This window comes from Neovison vison, chromosome 1 (genome assembly GCF_020171115.1).
Source record: "Neovison vison isolate M4711 chromosome 1, ASM_NN_V1, whole genome shotgun sequence".
Taxonomy (NCBI): domain Eukaryota; kingdom Metazoa; phylum Chordata; class Mammalia; order Carnivora; family Mustelidae; genus Neogale; species Neogale vison.
Genome location: NC_058091.1, coordinates 222,572,944 through 222,590,075, shown reverse-complemented (window position 1 = coordinate 222,590,075; position 17,132 = coordinate 222,572,944). Strand labels below are relative to the sequence as shown.

Genomic DNA, 17,132 nt, shown 5'->3' with positions numbered 1-17,132 from the left:
AAGTAAGTTTCATTTTTTAAGACACAATTTATAGTTTCTACTGAGAAGGTAAGATAGTGTCTGTTAAGGATCAAATGATGGCTATAATAAGTTCCTATAATTCAAGATTATTATAATGTCACACAAATATATTCCTCTATAATAATAAAATAAGCACAAAATAACATATAAATGAAAGAAAAATTTAGGCAATTCCAACAAGGTGAAATGGATCTTATAATTCTTCTAATCATTAAATTAATTTGTCACTAATTTCTTTACAAAAATATAAATCTAAAAATAAGAACCTTACTTTCAGGGCTTTCTTTCTGCCATTGACTGAGTTCAGCAGTCAAACATTTCGCTTGCATAATTAATAATGATGACTATAAAAAAAAAGAAAGTATAAAACAGTCATTTTTTACAAAATATTCTTAGATATTCACAGATGAAAGTGTAGACATCTTAAAACTTTATCTCAAGTTCCTAACATAAACAGCTAACATAACAGGCATCCAAAGTATAAAAAATTATTACTCCAAACAGAATTCTGCTTTAAACCATTATTAATTATCACTCATAAATTGCCCGTTATTCCAGTGACAGCCTTAAAAAATAATCAGTTCTACTTTAGCACTCAACCTAAAATAAAAGGACCTAAATATATTTTTTATTCCCTAAATAATAATATAAGGGGATATGGCTGGCTTAGTCAGTGGAGCATATGGCTCTTGATCTTAGAAATGTGAGTTCGAACCCCACATTTGGTATAAAGATTACTCAAAAATAAAATCTTCAAAAACATAAGATGTTATTTCTTGCCAACAGTTTTTAGACAAATTTGCTTTAGGGGAAACTTGGTGGCTCTGTCAGTAGAGCATGCAACTCTTGATCTTGGAGTCAGGAGTTCAAACCCTACAGTGGGGATAGTGTTTACTTTAAAAAACACAAATTTACTTTAAAGATATATATATATATTTTTTAAGATTTTATTTATTTATTTGACTTACCTAGAGACACACAGCTAGAGAGGAACACAAGCAGGGTGAGTTGGAGAGGAAGAAAGAAGCTTCCCACTGAGCACAGAGCCCAACATGGGGCTCCATCCTGGACTCTGGGATCATGACCTGAGCTGAAGGCAGACACTTAACAACTCAGCCACCCAGGCACCCCTAAAGATACTCTTTTTTTCTCTATGCACCTTAGGAAAAATAGCGACTTCTTTTAGATAGGTTGCTGGCTCAGGTAGTAGAGCATGCACTATGGATCTCAGGTTGTGAGTTTGAGCTCCACATTAAGCAGAGGTTACTTAATAAAAAAAAATTATTTAAATACATACATAGAGACAATTATAAAATGAGATTGTTTCCAAAGGCTATTTAAAAAACCAATTTTGTTAAATTGGTTTTATTAAAAACCAATCTCAAACAATGGTTAAAGATGATATGTTTCTGATAGTAAGTGGCTCCAAGCACTTAAATTTTAAGAATTATAAATCTATGTGATAAATCTGTTGCCTGGTTAGATTATTAAATTGAAGACTATGTATGCTTAAAGTTAAATTTCAGAACATTTTTATCACCTCTATATAATTCTTATTGGCAGTCAGATAAAAAATGCAATGGGTATTACCGTAATATTTACACTGAAAGAACAAATCTGTCTTTTTAGCCATTTTTCAAAAGATTTTATTTATTTATTTATTTGAGAGAGAGTGCATGCACAAGCTGGGTGAGGAGCAGAGGGAGAGCGACAAGCAGACTCCAGGCTAAGCACAGAGCCCCATGTGGGGCTCAATCACACCACCCTGAGATCATGACCTGAGCCAAAATCAAGAGTCAAATGGATGCTTAATCAGGTGAGTCACCTAGGTGCCCCTTAACCAATTTTTATGATACAAAGCAGGTTCATTCAAAGATTTTGTTCTGTATCAAAACACTGACTATTGAATAGTCAAGAGGCAAAAAACCTAGGGTATTTGAAAGCTTTATGTAATGCATAAAAATGCATTTTCAGTTTTTAAAATTTTTACCAAAGGAGACTTTAACATTATTTTCTTATAGATAGTTAAATATGAATGTGAAAGGTTTGTTGTGAACCATAAAGTAATTTTATAAATGCTAATTATAACTAAGAAACAACAAATTCTTAAAAAGTAGTATGTAAACTACACAAAACTATCTTAGGGATAAGAAATTGGTATCACTTTTCCTGCACATATTAGGTTGAAATGCATCAAATAACAAATATTCCATTTTTAATCTTTAAAAAAAACAAGTAATTTCATACACTTCAACCTTATACTATGTTGATGAAGTACAGTTCTTACCTTCCCAAAGCCCAACTAAGGCAAACACTCAAATTATTTCTGATCTTGCCATAAACAATACTTCCTAAAAAACAACAGCAGTATTTCTAAAGTAATTTATATGAAATTTGAGAATCCCTTCCATTTTCTTATTTAAAATAACTTCTCTCTTTAAAAACAGAATTTTAATGCTGAAATTTTAATGTTAATAACCACACAAAAGAGGGAACCAAGCAAGCCTGAGATTAGTTAAAGGCCTGCTTTCAGGGTTGGCCCTTGGCAGGCAACTGGGAACTTGTATTTTGAGATGGCTCCCACCAAAACTTATTAAGAGTGGCTCATTGTGACTTAACTGTTTTTGCAAAGAATATGACTTAAGGTGAACACCTGCTTTCCTTTTGGAAGTCTGGTATTTTGTAACTGCTATGCAGCAGGTGCCTATGTGACTAGTCCCCACAAAACACCTTGGTCATTGAATCTTAATGAGGTTCCCTGGTAGAAAACATTTCATACCACTATAACTCCTTGGGGGAATTAAGAACATCTTGTAGGACTCCGCTGAGAGAGGACTTCTGAAAGTTTTTGTCTTATATCCTCTGGACTTTACCTTATAGTCCTTTTCCTTTTGTTGATTTTAGTCTGCATCCTTTTAATGTAATGTATCTTATCCATGAATATAACTACACACTGAGCTATGTGAGTTCTCCTGTGAGTTACTGTGAGTGTTGTGAATTACCCCTGGGGTTAATCTTGGGGACTCTCAACACAATAGGAAAAAAGATATTTTGTGGATCCCTTACACAATGTTCTTACTAATTACCTCAGGTTGGATTCTTTACAACTATATAAGCACTTCCACCAAAGCCAGTTGTTTGTTTGGCTCACTGCATGAAAATCATTCAGGAAATGTATAGGCCCAATCCCTAGTGATTCATTTTTTTCATGCGGGGGAGGGGGTGGATTTAAAAATGTACTCATTCAATTACTATTTATAGCATCTAGTATTCCTTTTCTTTAAACTATGCAATTATTTTATTTTACTTTTTTATTTTGAGAAGTTTTTTTAATTTTAATTCAATTAACATACAACATACTATTAGTTATAGAGGTATAAATCAATCATTCATTGGTCTTATATAATACCCAGTGCTCATCACATCGCGTGACCTCCTTAATATCCATCTCCCAATTATCCCATCACCTTACCCCTTCCCCTCCAGCAACCCTGTTTGTTTCCTATGATTAAAAGTCTCTTAGAGTTTGTCTCCCTCTTCAATTTCATATTGTTTTGATTTCTCCTTTTTCCCTATAATCCTGTTTTATTTCTTAAATTCCACAAGAGTGAGATCATATGATAATTTTCTTTCTCTGATTAACTTGTTTTGTCTAGCAAAACACCTTCTAGTTCCATCCATGTCATTGCAAATGGCAAGATCTCTTTTTTTTTTTTTTTTGATGGCTGAGTATTCCATTGTATATATAAATCACGTCTTCTTTATCCATTCATCTGTCAATGGACATCTGGGCTCTTTCCATAGTTTGGCTATTGTGAACATTGCTGCTATAAACCTTGGGATGCAGATGCCCCTTTGGATCACTATATTTGTATCTCTAGGGTAAATACACAGTAGTGCAATAGCTGGGTCATATGGTAACTCTATTTTCAACCTCTTGAGGAATCTCCATACTGTTTTCCAGAGTGTCTGCTCCACCTTACTAATAATCCTGATTCAGCAGGTCTCAGTTTCTACAATATGAAAGCCATATTTCCCAAAAAAACCAGATAAGAGTTTATTTACTATACAAGGCTGTTTCAAATACAATATTCAGTTTTACCTGATATAAGAGAACTCTATATTTATTGATAGATGCAAAATTTTTTTAAAAGATGGTTTAATTCTCTATTACTAATTTTTAAAGACCTCATATAATAGATACTTCCAAAAGTGACAAGTTAGTTTTTTCCCCCTTCTTTTTCTCTCTCATTCTCATTTTTATTCAGTATTGTTATGCTCACAGATTTTCATTTTTTCATATTGTTATAATCAATCAAGGTCATTATTCCTTTTCATGCTCCAATGATATCAAATTTATGTTTTTATGGAGCAGTAGTTCAATCTTTATTTTTCATAACTTCCTTTTTTCCAATTAGACAGTTTTACACTAAATAGAACAAAAGGAAACTTAAATCACCAATAGTTTACACGTAAACTTGATTCCAATTGTAATGAAAAGAAGTAGAACAAAAAAATGAAAGCCCTCAAGAAAGCTTCCATATTATATCTCCCTCCATAAACTGATGACTGCTGGTCCTGATTCTGACTTCACTTGTCTTCTGCTCTGTAAAAGGCCATGAAGCACATGAACCCCCAACTGGAGCTTGCTGGTGGCAGACACAAGCATACACCTTCCTCACCTGCTGCCCTTGTAACAAACAGAACCTGTTTTCAAATGTAAACTGTGTGATTCGGAATTCAGGAGTACTTTCAATTGATTCTTATGTCTTCTGACATGCTACTACCAGTTTAGAGATCTTTCTTTAGAGTCAATTGTATATTTGACTGTGTTCTTAAAGTTAACACTAAAACATTTTTAATTTTTCATATGGACAAATATATCTCGTTTTCTTTTATAATATCTAGGTTTCTACTATTAGCCAAGAAGTTTGTCTTGTCCTTAGATTGCACAAATAGTCCCCCAACTTTTCTTGTTAGATTTTTATAGCAATCGATCCAGAATATATGTTTCTACAATGAAATACAGAGGTCCAATTTTATTTTCTCCCAAATGGATAACTAGTTGCACCACTATCATGTATTAACTAATTCATCCTTTTCCCACAAACTGGCTATCATCTTTGTCGTTTTTTTGTTTTTTGTTTTTTTTTTTAGATTTTATTTATCTATTTGACAGAGAGAAAGAGAGCAATCATAAGTAGTCTGAGGCAGGCAGAGAGAAGGGGTAAGCAGGCTCCCCGCTGAGTAGAGAGCCCAATGTGGGGCTCGATCCCAGGACCCTGAGATCATGGCCTGAGCCGAAGGCAGAGGGTTAACCCACTGAGCCACCCAGGTGCCCCATATTTGTCATTTTAAAAATTCTGAATCCATTGTACTGATCCACTGGTATATTCCTAAACCAATTTCATAGGTCCTTGATTATTAAAATGGATATCTTAATCCTTTATTTAAGCATATAATAAAATCAGTTAAGTTTCACACATACAGTAAAAAAAAAAAAACTGGGTATTATACCCAAGACAAAGTAGAAAAGGTGTTCAAATTTTTAACAAGGTATCTTAATTGCAGTTTTTTACTCAACAGTTAAACATATGTGTAACTATTAAAAGATAATAAAGAAAATATTTATAATACTTTATTTAAAAAGTATTTAGAATATTTCTCTTAAATCAGGAAGAGTAGAGAATTTTCCAAGTGATTAAGCATATAGGTATCAACAAACTTTCATTCATATAGATGAATAATATTCTTATCCAAAACAAAATGAATTAAACTTACCTATTTTTAGGAAGAAAAAAAGAATTCATACCTGAGCATTTGAATCAGTGAGTGTCTCAGTTCCAACAAGTGATAATTTTTTCTGACACTTGATTTAAAAAGTAAATAAAAACAAAACAAAAAGCAAAGCAAAACAAAAAAAGTAAATAAAACAAGTCATACACTATAAGCTTTTATATATAACAGACAATTACTTTTACCTCTTTTATACCAGTCAGTGTAATATTCCTTTTAAAATAATAAATACAAATAACTGATGAAAGAGAAGAGTTTACATTCCTCACTTTCTAAGTAAGAGGATCAGGAAGGCCCCCAAACAGGTCCCATGATGAATACATCAAAAGTAGAAAGGGATACTAGAGTCTACATAGAACAAAAAAATGAGCATAAGAAATAAAGAAAAAGAAAATACAAACTAATAGCTAGAGTGAATTTGAAGTTAGATAATAGAAAAATAGGAAATAAGAGAATAAGAAGGAAAGCACTGTAGAAAAATAACAAAAAGACGTAAAAAGATAGTTAAGATCATTAGAAAATAAAGCCTTCAGGAGATACTGTTTCTATTCCATTTAAAAAAAAAACCCACAACCATTAATAGTGATTACATCTGACTGAAAATATGGGTAATTTAAATTTTACTCGTGTTTATTTCTAGTAGCAGTTATCTCTTTATACAAAAAAAAAATTTTTTTTAAGATTTATTTATTTGAGAGCAAGCAGGGGCAGGGAGAGGGGCAAAGAGAGGAGAGAAAGAATCCCAAGCAGACTACATGCTGAGTTCAGAGCCCAACATGGAGCTTTATTTCCAGACCCTGAGATCACTACTTGAGCCAAAATAAAGACTTAACTGACTACACCACCCAGGCACCCTCCAAAATTTTTTATCTCTAAATTCCATTTCTATACTGAAAAAATACCAAAACAAACAAAAAACAATTATATATATTATCTTGAAAATACACTAATCACAGGGAGTACCAATAATTTATATTAAAAAATAATTTAGAAAAAAGGAAAAAAAGAAAACCAATAACCTGCTTTAATATAAAATTTTACAGCAAAGAAAAGGATGTGAAGCCTGTGGCCTATACCATACACGATGCTAGTAGAAAAAACTTTTACCAATATATTGCAATTTACCAGAAGTGATTCTGGCTCATCAGAAAATGTACATAAATTTCAAAGACAACTTTTTCTAAATTAATTCATATTTTCACTCAAACTCCATAATTACATGTTCTCTCTACTTCTCTATTCTGTCTTAGGAAATGAACCTCACCAAGGTTGGCCCAAACGAGAAACCTGAAAAGATCTGTAATTTTCCCCCATTTCAGAACAATTAAATTCCAAATCCTTTTGGTCCTACCTCCTTAGTAACTCCTGAAACCTACCATTTGCAATGATAGGATTTAGTCCTATAGTACTTATTCAGAGCTAGTACTAGAGCCTTCTAAATGCTCTTTCTACCTACAGTCTCCATCCTCTATATTTCGTTTTCTTCAAAATCACCAAGTACTTTTCCCAAACCGCATCTCATGTCACTTCATGTTTATAATCTTTCAATAGCTCCCCATACTATAAACTCGACAAAATCCTCCATGTTTTTGCTCCTAATTACTTTTCCAGCCTCACTCCACAGATCCTTCTTCTAATTTACTAAGTTGTAATATTCTACCTAGAATTCTCTAATCTTTCCCAATGTTTATATGTTTTTTTCCTTCTCCTTTGTGTAACTCTCTCAGAGGCTACTTCCACTTTATTCTCTAGAAATGAATTCAGTTTCTACTGCTTTTTATTTATTTATTTAATTTTTAGAGGTGGTGGGAGGGGTTGAAGGAGAGGGAGAGAAAGACTCTTAAGGCTCCCACCCAGCCCAGAGCCTGATGCAGAGCCCAATCTCAGAACCCTGAGATCATGACCCAAGGAGAAAGCAAGAGTCAGACACTTAACCAACTGAGCCACCTTAGGCACCCCTAGTTATTACTGCTTTTAGAAAGCTATCCTTGACTCTTTCAATCTAGGTTTATTACTAGTCCTAAAGATGTCTTTGCATTTCTACCACAATATTTCTAATACAATGACTACTGCCTCTATTAGAAGATAACCTCCTATGGCAGGGACTGTCAATAATTTTTTCTTTCTATAGCTCTATATTCTGTAGCATAAAGAGTCCCAAATAAATGCTTAAAGGTCTAAAAGCTATATATAACATTTATCGTATAATATAATGGCTTTAAGGAACAAGCATAATTATTTTTCTTAAGTCTATTAATGAAATGGAATTAAATCTTATAGATTTTATATATATATATATATCTATATATCTATATATATATATCTCACTTTTACCTCTTGGTACTTACTTCTTCCATATCATTCCACATTTCTTCACATTCTTTAATAAGTTCCTCTTCAGCATTTGTAACATCTTCCATATCTGTAGTACTGTCTGGATCCAGATCTTGCTGATTCACTGACATGTGCCTTGTAATAATTAGCCTTGTAAGAAAAACTGAAGTAAAAAATATTTATTCATTTAACAATATTGCTGAACACCTATCACCTCCCAGATACTCACCTAGGAACTATACATGTGAAGAGTCAACAAAATGGGCAAAAGTCCTTCCCTATCATGGAACTTACATTTTTCTCTCTTTCTCTCTCTATATATATATCAAATAATTTACAAATGGAAATAATAACTTTTTAAAAAAGATTTATTTATTTATTGAGAGAGACAGAGAGAGCGAGAGAGAGTGCATGCTAGTAGGTGAAGGGGCAAAGTGAGAAAGACAGAATCTTCAAGCAGACTCCGCATTGAGTGAGGAGCCTAAATGGGGCTCCCTCCCAGGACCCTAAGATCATGAGCTGAGCTGAAATCAAGAGTGGGATGCTTAACCAAGTGAGCCATCCAGGCACCCCAATATAAGTGGAAATAATTATAATTTTATGGAGGAAAGCAAGACAGGGAAGAAAATAGGAAGTGCTTAGGCAGAGGTAATACAATTTTGTAAACAATTGTGGTCACTTAAGGTCATTGAGAAGTTGATAAATGAGCAAAAAACATGAAGGAGATAAGGAAGTGAAACATGGAGATATTTAAAGGAAGAGGCTGCAGGCCGAGAACTGCCAGTGCAAAGACCCTGGGGCAGGAAATATGACTGGCATGTTCCTGGAGAAGTAAAGCTGTGTGTGATTGGAGCAAAGTACAGCAGAGAACACAAGATGGAATCAGAGAGATTAGAGGGATGAGACCATGTGGGCTTTGTAAGCCATTTTAACGACTTTAGCTGAGATAATAAACAATTAGAGGGTTTTCAATAGGAGAATGACTTAATTTGAATTAAATTTTAACAGTAAAACTCTGGTTAAGAACAGCCAGTAAGGTCAGAAGCAGAAAACTAGTTAGAAAGCTATTGCAATGATCCAAGAAATTTTTTATTATTAAAAAGTTTAGAGGGCGCCTGGGTGGCTCAGTGGGTTAAAGCCTCTGCCTTCAGCTCAGATCATGATCCCAGGGTCCTGGGATCGAGGCCCGCATAGGGCTCTCTGCTCAGCAGGGAGCCTGTTTTGCCCTCTCTATCTCTCTCTCTCTGCCTAATCTGTCAAATAAATAAACAAAATCTTTTTTTAAAAAAAAAAGTTTAGAACTGGGGCGCCTGGGTGGCTCAGTGGGTTAAGCCTCTGCCTCAGCTCGGGTCATGATCTCAGGGTCCTGGGATCGAGCCCCACGTCGGGCTCTCTGCTCAGCGGGGAACGTGCTTCTCCCTCTCTCTCTGTACCTGCCTCTCTGCCTACTTGTGATCTCTCTCTCTGTCAAATAAATAAATAAAATCTTTTTAAAAATAAAGTTTAGAACTAAGTAATTAGAAAGATGGAGTTGCCAGTTGATTTCTAAGATGAAGAAGAGAGTGGAGGAAACAGATTCAGCAAGGTATGGGGGAGAGATGATTAAGAATTCAATTTCAGACTTGCTAAAAAAGTGAAGATGCTGATTAAGCAACTGAATGTATGTGTATGGAGTTGAAGGGGAAGTTTCAAGCTAGAATTTGAGTCATCACCATACAAAATATTTAAAGCCGTGAGACTGGGTGAGATCACAAAAGCAAGAGTGTACAGGCAGGAATGAGAAGAGTTCCAGATCTGGAGAAAATGAGGAAGAACCACCAAAACAGTCTAAAAAGCACCAAAGGGGTAAGAGGAAAATTAATAAGAGTATGAAATCCTGAAATTCAAAATACGAAAGTACTAAAGGAAGGAGTGATGAATTATCAAATTATCAAATATAAGAAAGGTAAATTAGATAAAAACAGATTGACAATTTACTTAGCAATATGAGTTGAGGACTGTATTTTCCAAAAATAGTCACAGCAATATTTCAGGTTATCACTCCCTATTCAGAGTTAGAGCCTATTTATCCTCCCCATGAACCTATGACTTTCTGACCGTCTTTATGACTAAGTCATAAAAGGCAATAGCACTATTACCTCAGAACAGTCTCAGAGTACTCTCCCTTACAAAGCAGCTAACATTCTGTGAGAAAGTCCAAACTGGCACAAATGAAGAGACCAATGGTAAAGCCCATATAGAAAGGAACTGAGGATCGCAGCTAAAAGCTAGCATCAACCATTAGACATGAACATGAACATTCTTCGTGATTCAGCCCTTAGACTATTGAGTCTTCTAGACAAGGGCCTAGACATTGTGGAAGAGAAAAAAGCTGTCCTGCTGCATTCTGCCTAAATTCTTGATGCAAAGAATTGTTGAGCATAGTAAATGGTTGCTTTACACCTTTAAGTCTTAGGATAATTTGTCACAATAATTTCAATGGAGTAAATACACAAAACTGGAGGCCTTTATAAGAGTAGTTTTGGTAGAGAGGCACCAGGGTGGCTCACGCGATTGAGCATCTGACCCTTGATATCAGCTTAGGTCATGATCTCAGGGTAGTGAGATAGAGCCCTGCGTGGGCTCTATGCTCAGTGCGGAGTCCACGTGAGAGTCTCTCTCTGCTTCTCCCCATTCTCGCTTGCGTGCACTTTCTCTCTCTCTCTCTCTCTCTCTAATAAATAAATCTTCAGGGTAAAAAAAAAAGACAAGAAAATAGAGCAGCTTAAATGACACAGAAGGAAATACTGCAGAAGTTGCAGGAGAGAAAGAAGAATGAGATTTAGTACACATGTAGAGGGGTTGATTTAAGATCGAAGTATATATAGTTCATCCAGTGTAGGCAGAATATTAGGGGCATAGAGGCAGTACATGAGTAGATGTGTTGATAGGATCTTTTGGAAGTTCTATTTGGACTGCTTCTCTTTTCTCAGGAAAATGGTTAACTAAGGTCAGAGGCTATGAATGAGGATGAGGAAAAGCACTAAAGATTTAAGAAATATATTAAGAAATATATAAAATACATATATAAGAGAACAGGAAAGAATAAAATAGTAGGATAAATGGGTAGCATTAAATGCCCACTTGAGATTATTAGTTATCAATTTAAAGGGAAACTAAATCATGATTATATGTTTTCTTCCATAGTGTAGCAGCAGCACAGATGCAGACAAAGACAAAGTGAAAGAATGACAGTCTTTCAGGTATGACCACAGGAATGAGTAACTACTCTAAGATGGAGAATATAATCACTAGAGGAAAAGAGGTCAAGAAAAAGAGAGGCCATAGATGGGTATTAAAGTCACCATGAAGCAGGACAGTAGTTTTGCAGAAGGTTGCAGTGAACCAGAAGCTAAAAATCTTCAAGAAATGAAGGAGCATGATATAATCCTGCTAGATGACCACTGCAAGGAGTGGTAGGTGGTGGAGTCTGATGGCATGAAATTCCAAGGTGGGACAATTTTAAGGAAGTAGACAGAACAAAAAAGAATAATAAAGATGTCTAACCCACAACACCAAATGCAAATCAGAATAACCCACTCCCCCAAAACATTTCTACTCTTATGGAACTTAAGTTTTATATTGTTTAATCAGACTTATCAACCGAGAGGTTTTTTTTGTTTGTTTGGTTTTGAAGATTTTATTTATTTATTTGACAGAGAGAGAGAGAGATCACAAGTCGGCAGAGAAGCAGGGAGAGAGAGAGGGGGAAGCAGGCTCCCTGCTGAGTAGAGAGCCCGATGCAGGGCTCAATTCCAGAACCCTGAGATCATGACCTGAGCCAAAGGCACCCCAAACAGAGAGGTTTTAAAGAAATTTAGGGAGATACATCATGTTCACAGATTGAAGGACTCAATACTGTAAAGATGTTATTTCCCTCAAGTTGATCTAATTTTTTCTTGTTTTTGTGGCACATGACAAGCTAATTCTTAAGTTTACAGAAAGGTAAGAAGCCAAAAATAGCCAAGACCATCATGAAGATGAGAAGACTTACTTTATCAGATTTTAAACTTATTATAAAACCATACTAGTTTTTATATTGTAGAATTAGCACATGGATAGGCAAACTGAGCAATGGAACACAAAAAGAAAGTCCTTCTAGATTCACACATTTATGGACCTATGATATATAACAGAGATGGCAATGTAAATTTTTAAAAAATTTTATCTATTCACACATTTATGGACCTATGATATATAACAGAGATGGCAATGTAAATTTTTAAAAAATTTTATCTATTTATTTGACAGAGAGAAAGAATGAGCAGGTGGTGGGGAGAGAGGGAAATAGGCTCCTCAGAGAGCCCAATGAGGGACTTAATCTCAGGACTCTAAGCCGAAAGCAGATGCTTAACTGACTGAGCCAAGCAGGTGCCTCTATAGCAATGCAAATTAAAGGGATACAAGAACAATCCTAATTGGAGGATATTTCCTATACTATATTGCTTTTTCCTCCATGTATAATTTGGCCTTCTATAGAACTTACTCATTCTTTTTAACTAACTGCATAGTATTTGGGGGGGAAAATAACCCTAGATATACACTTCAATCTTAACACCATCCCTGCATTCCTCAAAAATTCCAAAAACAGAAATGATAAAATAGAACATGAAGAAAACATGGAGACACCTTTTTTGCTTGGATTGGAAAAGCATTCCTAACAAAACTAAGTAAAAATCTCTATAAAATTTTTTTAAAATTTTGCATAAACAAAGATATCATTAAAAAGTTAAAATTTGGGGACACCTGGGTGGCTCAGTTGGTTGGACGACTGCCTTCGGCTCAGGTCATGATCCTGGAGTTCCGGGATCAAGTCCCGCATTGGGCTCCCAGCTCAAAGGGGAGTCTCCCTCTGACCTTCTCCTTGCTCATGCTCTCTCTCACTGTCTCTCTCTCAAATAAATAAATAAAATCTTAAAAAAATAAATAAAATTTGGAGTGCCTGGGTGGCTCAGTGGGTTCGGCTCAGGCAGGTCATGATCTCAGGGTCCTGGGATTGAGCCCTGCATCAGGCTCTCTGCAAGCCTGCTTCCCCCCCACCCTCTGCCCGCCGCCTCTCTGCCTACTTGTGATTTCTCTCTCTGTCAAATAAATAAAATCTTGAAGAAAAGAAAAAAGAAACAGAGGGCGCCTGGGTGGCTCAGTAGGTTAAGCCGCTGCCTTCGGCTCAGGTCATGATCTCAGGGTCCTGGGATCGAGTCCCGCATTGGGTTCTCTGCTCAGCAGGGAGCCTGCTTCCTCCTCTCTCTCTCTGCCTGCCTCTCTGCCTGCTTGTGATATCTCTCTGTCACATAAATAAATATAATCCTTAAAAAAAAAAAAGAAGTGGCTTAATGAGGTTATTAGGTAAATTCGGTGTACATAAGCATTATTTAAAAAAAAAAGAAAAAAGAAACAATATTGAAAAGAGTGTTGAAAAAGAACTGTGCACTGTTGGTAAACCAATCACTTTGGAGGATAATAAGCAATATCCATCAAAATTTTAAATACAGTTACTTTCTGACCCAAAAATTCTATTCCTAGGAATAATACTAAGATATATTTGCTTCAGTCTACATGAGTATGCTTACTACAGCATTATCCAAAAAACCTTGTGTGAACTCTACAATTGGACTATCTAGGTTTATTCCCAGCTTTAATACTTACAAGCTGTGTGATCTTGGGCAAGTCACTTAAATAGTCTGAGCCTCAGTTTCCTTATCTGTAAAATGAAGATAATAATATTACTTACCCCATAGATTTATCACAGTTCAACAGGTTACTATGTATAAAGCTCTTAGAACTGCACCAGGCATATAATGAAATATATCATAATTAGCTATTAACATTACAATTACCTTTCTGAAGTCAATTAGTAAGACTAGTTAAGTAACTTATGCCATATCCAAAAATGTTTGCAGAGAACATCTTCCTTGGTATACATAAAAGATATAGTTAAGTACACAAAGCCACAATCATTAACAATTTTAGAATATTTTCAAGCAAAAAAGTCAAACATATACACCTATTTGTTTTAAATATACCTTAACTTAAAAATTAAGTGCAAATTGTTCTTTCCCCACTTTGTCGAATATTAATCAGTAAAATACATTGTATGTGAAAAAAATGTGAAATTATTTGTGTGCATGTGTGTGGATAGGTGTTCAACAAACTAGCTGAAATAGAAACTCAATGTAGCATGAGAATACAGATTTTTTTTTAAAGATTTTATTTATTTATTTGACAGAGATACAGGTGGGCAGAGAGGCAGGCAGAGAGAGAGAGGAGGAAGCAGGCTCAATTGCTGAGCAGAGAGCCCGATGCGGGACTCGATCCCAGGACCCTGAGATCATGACCAGAGCCAAAGGCAGAGGCTTAACCCACTGAGCCATCCAGGCGCCCCTAGAATACAGATTTTTTAAAATGTATAAGAGTTTAACTCTATCCCTTTAGTACATTTTGTATCCTTAAATGTACCTTCCTAAAAAGAGGGCAAGTCAACCTCGGGGATCTCAGTTAGTATTCCAATTCCCACTCATGTACTGAGGAATATTGCCATATTTAGGGATACTATGCTATACAAACTTAAAAGATCTAATACCAAATTAAAGAAACTCATACTATTATTGGAAAAAGACTAATATACATGAAATAAACTATTAGAAAGTATCCACACAGTTCTAAGATCAATGGAATAGAACGGAAAGCCCAGAAATAAACCCCACACACATATGGTCAATTTACAACAAAGGAGTCAGTAATAAACAATGGGGAAAAAACAGTGTCTTCAATAAATTGTGTTGGGAAAACTGGATAGCCACATGCAAAAGAATCAAACAGGACGACTACCTAACACCTTACACAAATATTAACTCGGAATGGATTAAAGACTTTAATGTAAGACCTGAAACTACAAAAACTCCTGGAAGAAATATAGGCAGTAATCTCCTTGGGGATATTTGGCAGGTATGTGTTTGTGGAAATGGGTGCTGACACCAAAAGCAAAGGCAACAAAAGAAAAAAATAAACAAGTGTGAATTCAGCAAACTAAAGTTTCTGCTCAGCAAAGGAAACCATCAACAAAATGAAAATGGAAGGGGAGAAAATATTTGAAAATCATTTCTAAAAAAGGGTTAATATTCAAAGTCTGTTAGAACTCTTACAACTCAAAAGCAAAAAAAAAATTTTTTTTCAATTAAAAAGTAGGCAGAGGATCTGAATAGAAATTTCTCTAAAGAAGAAAGATGGCCAACGGGTACATGTAAAGATGCTCAACATCACTCATCATCGGTAAATGCAAATCAAAACCAGTATGAGATATCACCTCATACCTCTTGGAATAGCTATTTTCAAAAAGACAAGAAATACGCATGATTGGTGGGAAGGTAAATTCGCACTGCCACTGTGGAAAATATCTTGGAGGTTCCTCAAAAAATTAAACACAGAACCACCATATGATCCAGCAACTCCTCTTCTGGATACTTATCTGAAGCAAATGAAAACACTAATTCAAAGATCCATGCACCCACCATGTTCACTACAGCATTAATTAGCAACCAAGATATGGGAACAACCTAGGTATTCATAGACGAATGGATAAAGGAAATGTGGCCATGTATAAACACACACACACCCCCTACACAAAGAAATATTATTCAGCTATAAAAACAGAAGCAACTCGGGGCGCGTGGGTGGCTCAGTGGGTTAAAGCCTTTGCCTTCGCTCAGGTCATGATCCCAGGCTCTCTGCTCCGTGGGAAGCCTGCTTCCCCCCCCCCCCCCCCCCCCCCCCCCCCCCCGCCTGCCTCTCTGCCCACTTGTGATCCCTGTCAAATAAATAAATAAAATCTTTAAAAAAAATTCTTAAAAAAAAAAAAACCTTAAAAAAAAAAAAGAAGGAACTCTTCCTGTTTGCAATAACAAAGATGGCTCTCAAGGGCATTATGCTAAATGAAATAAATCAGACTGAGTAAGACAATTCTCAAATGATTCCACTTAAGTGCAATGTGGAACCTTGAGTGGGGGGGGTAAAGAAAGGGAACCAAGTTCATAGATACAGAGAACAGATTGGTAGTTACCAGAGGCAGTGTGGGGAGAGGGAAAAATGGGTCAAGGGGGCCATAAAGTACAAACTTGCAGTTATAAAACAGTAAGTCATGGGAATGAAATGGGCAGCTTGTGACTATAGTCAATAATACTGTATTTGAAAGTTTCTAAGACAGTAGATCTTCAAGGGTCTCATCACAGAGAAAAAAAATTCTGTACGCATGGTGACAGATGTTAACTAGATACTGTGGTGATCATTTTGAAATATATACGAATAGCCAATCATTATGTCGTCTACCCAGAACTAACACAGCTGGCCCTTGAACAACATACTGCTTAACACTGCAGCTCCACTTAAACATTTTTCCCCCCAGTAAATACACGCATAGTACTGAAAATGTATTTCTCTTCCTTATGATTTTAATATTTTTTTCTCCACCTTACCTTACTGGAATAATACAGTATATAATTCTCTCCACCCCCGCCAATCCGCCCTCCCCGCCCTCCGCCCCCCCCGGCAAGAAGTCAGTTCGGAGGGCTTGAAGGGAGGCCCGCAAATTAACCAGTTTCCTTAATTCCCTGCCCCTCGGGCATTCTCCCCTAATCCGGAGCGTTTCTAGAGAGGGAGAAGAGCCGGTCACAACGACTGGCAGGATGTCCCGTAAACAATTCCCGTGAGGTAAGGGTCCCACCGTCGGGGCTGCAGTTTCACGTCCTGGGACCGCCAGGCCCAGCGTCAAGTGTTTTTCAACCGTTAAGGCGTTCTGCCTATGTCTTACCACCGCAGGGCCACGGACTTCAGGTCACCTCAGTCTGGTGTAGACAAGGCTTCCTAGCCTAGGAAGTTTGCGCGCGCTGCTTGCTAATTGGTCTGCTTCTACCCACGCCAGCCAATCCGGAAACTCGCTTGGCCGCTGA

General features: G+C 36.2%; 1 protein-coding gene across 1 annotated transcript in view; it reads right to left on the bottom strand.

The window, feature by feature from the left end:
- CENPK (centromere protein K) overlaps positions 1-13,849 on the bottom strand; it is a 36,921-nt gene extending 23,072 nt beyond the window's left edge. The window contains exons 1-4 of the mRNA XM_044268151.1: positions 13,837-13,849; positions 8,166-8,314; positions 5,834-5,890; positions 293-365 (exon numbers count right to left, since the gene is read on the bottom strand). Of these exons, the coding sequence (XP_044124086.1) occupies positions 293-365; positions 5,834-5,890; positions 8,166-8,282 (247 nt within the window). The 5' untranslated portion in view covers positions 8,283-8,314; positions 13,837-13,849. The remainder of the gene's footprint in view (positions 1-292; positions 366-5,833; positions 5,891-8,165; positions 8,315-13,836) is intronic.
- Positions 13,850-17,132: the final 3,283 nt, after the last annotated feature.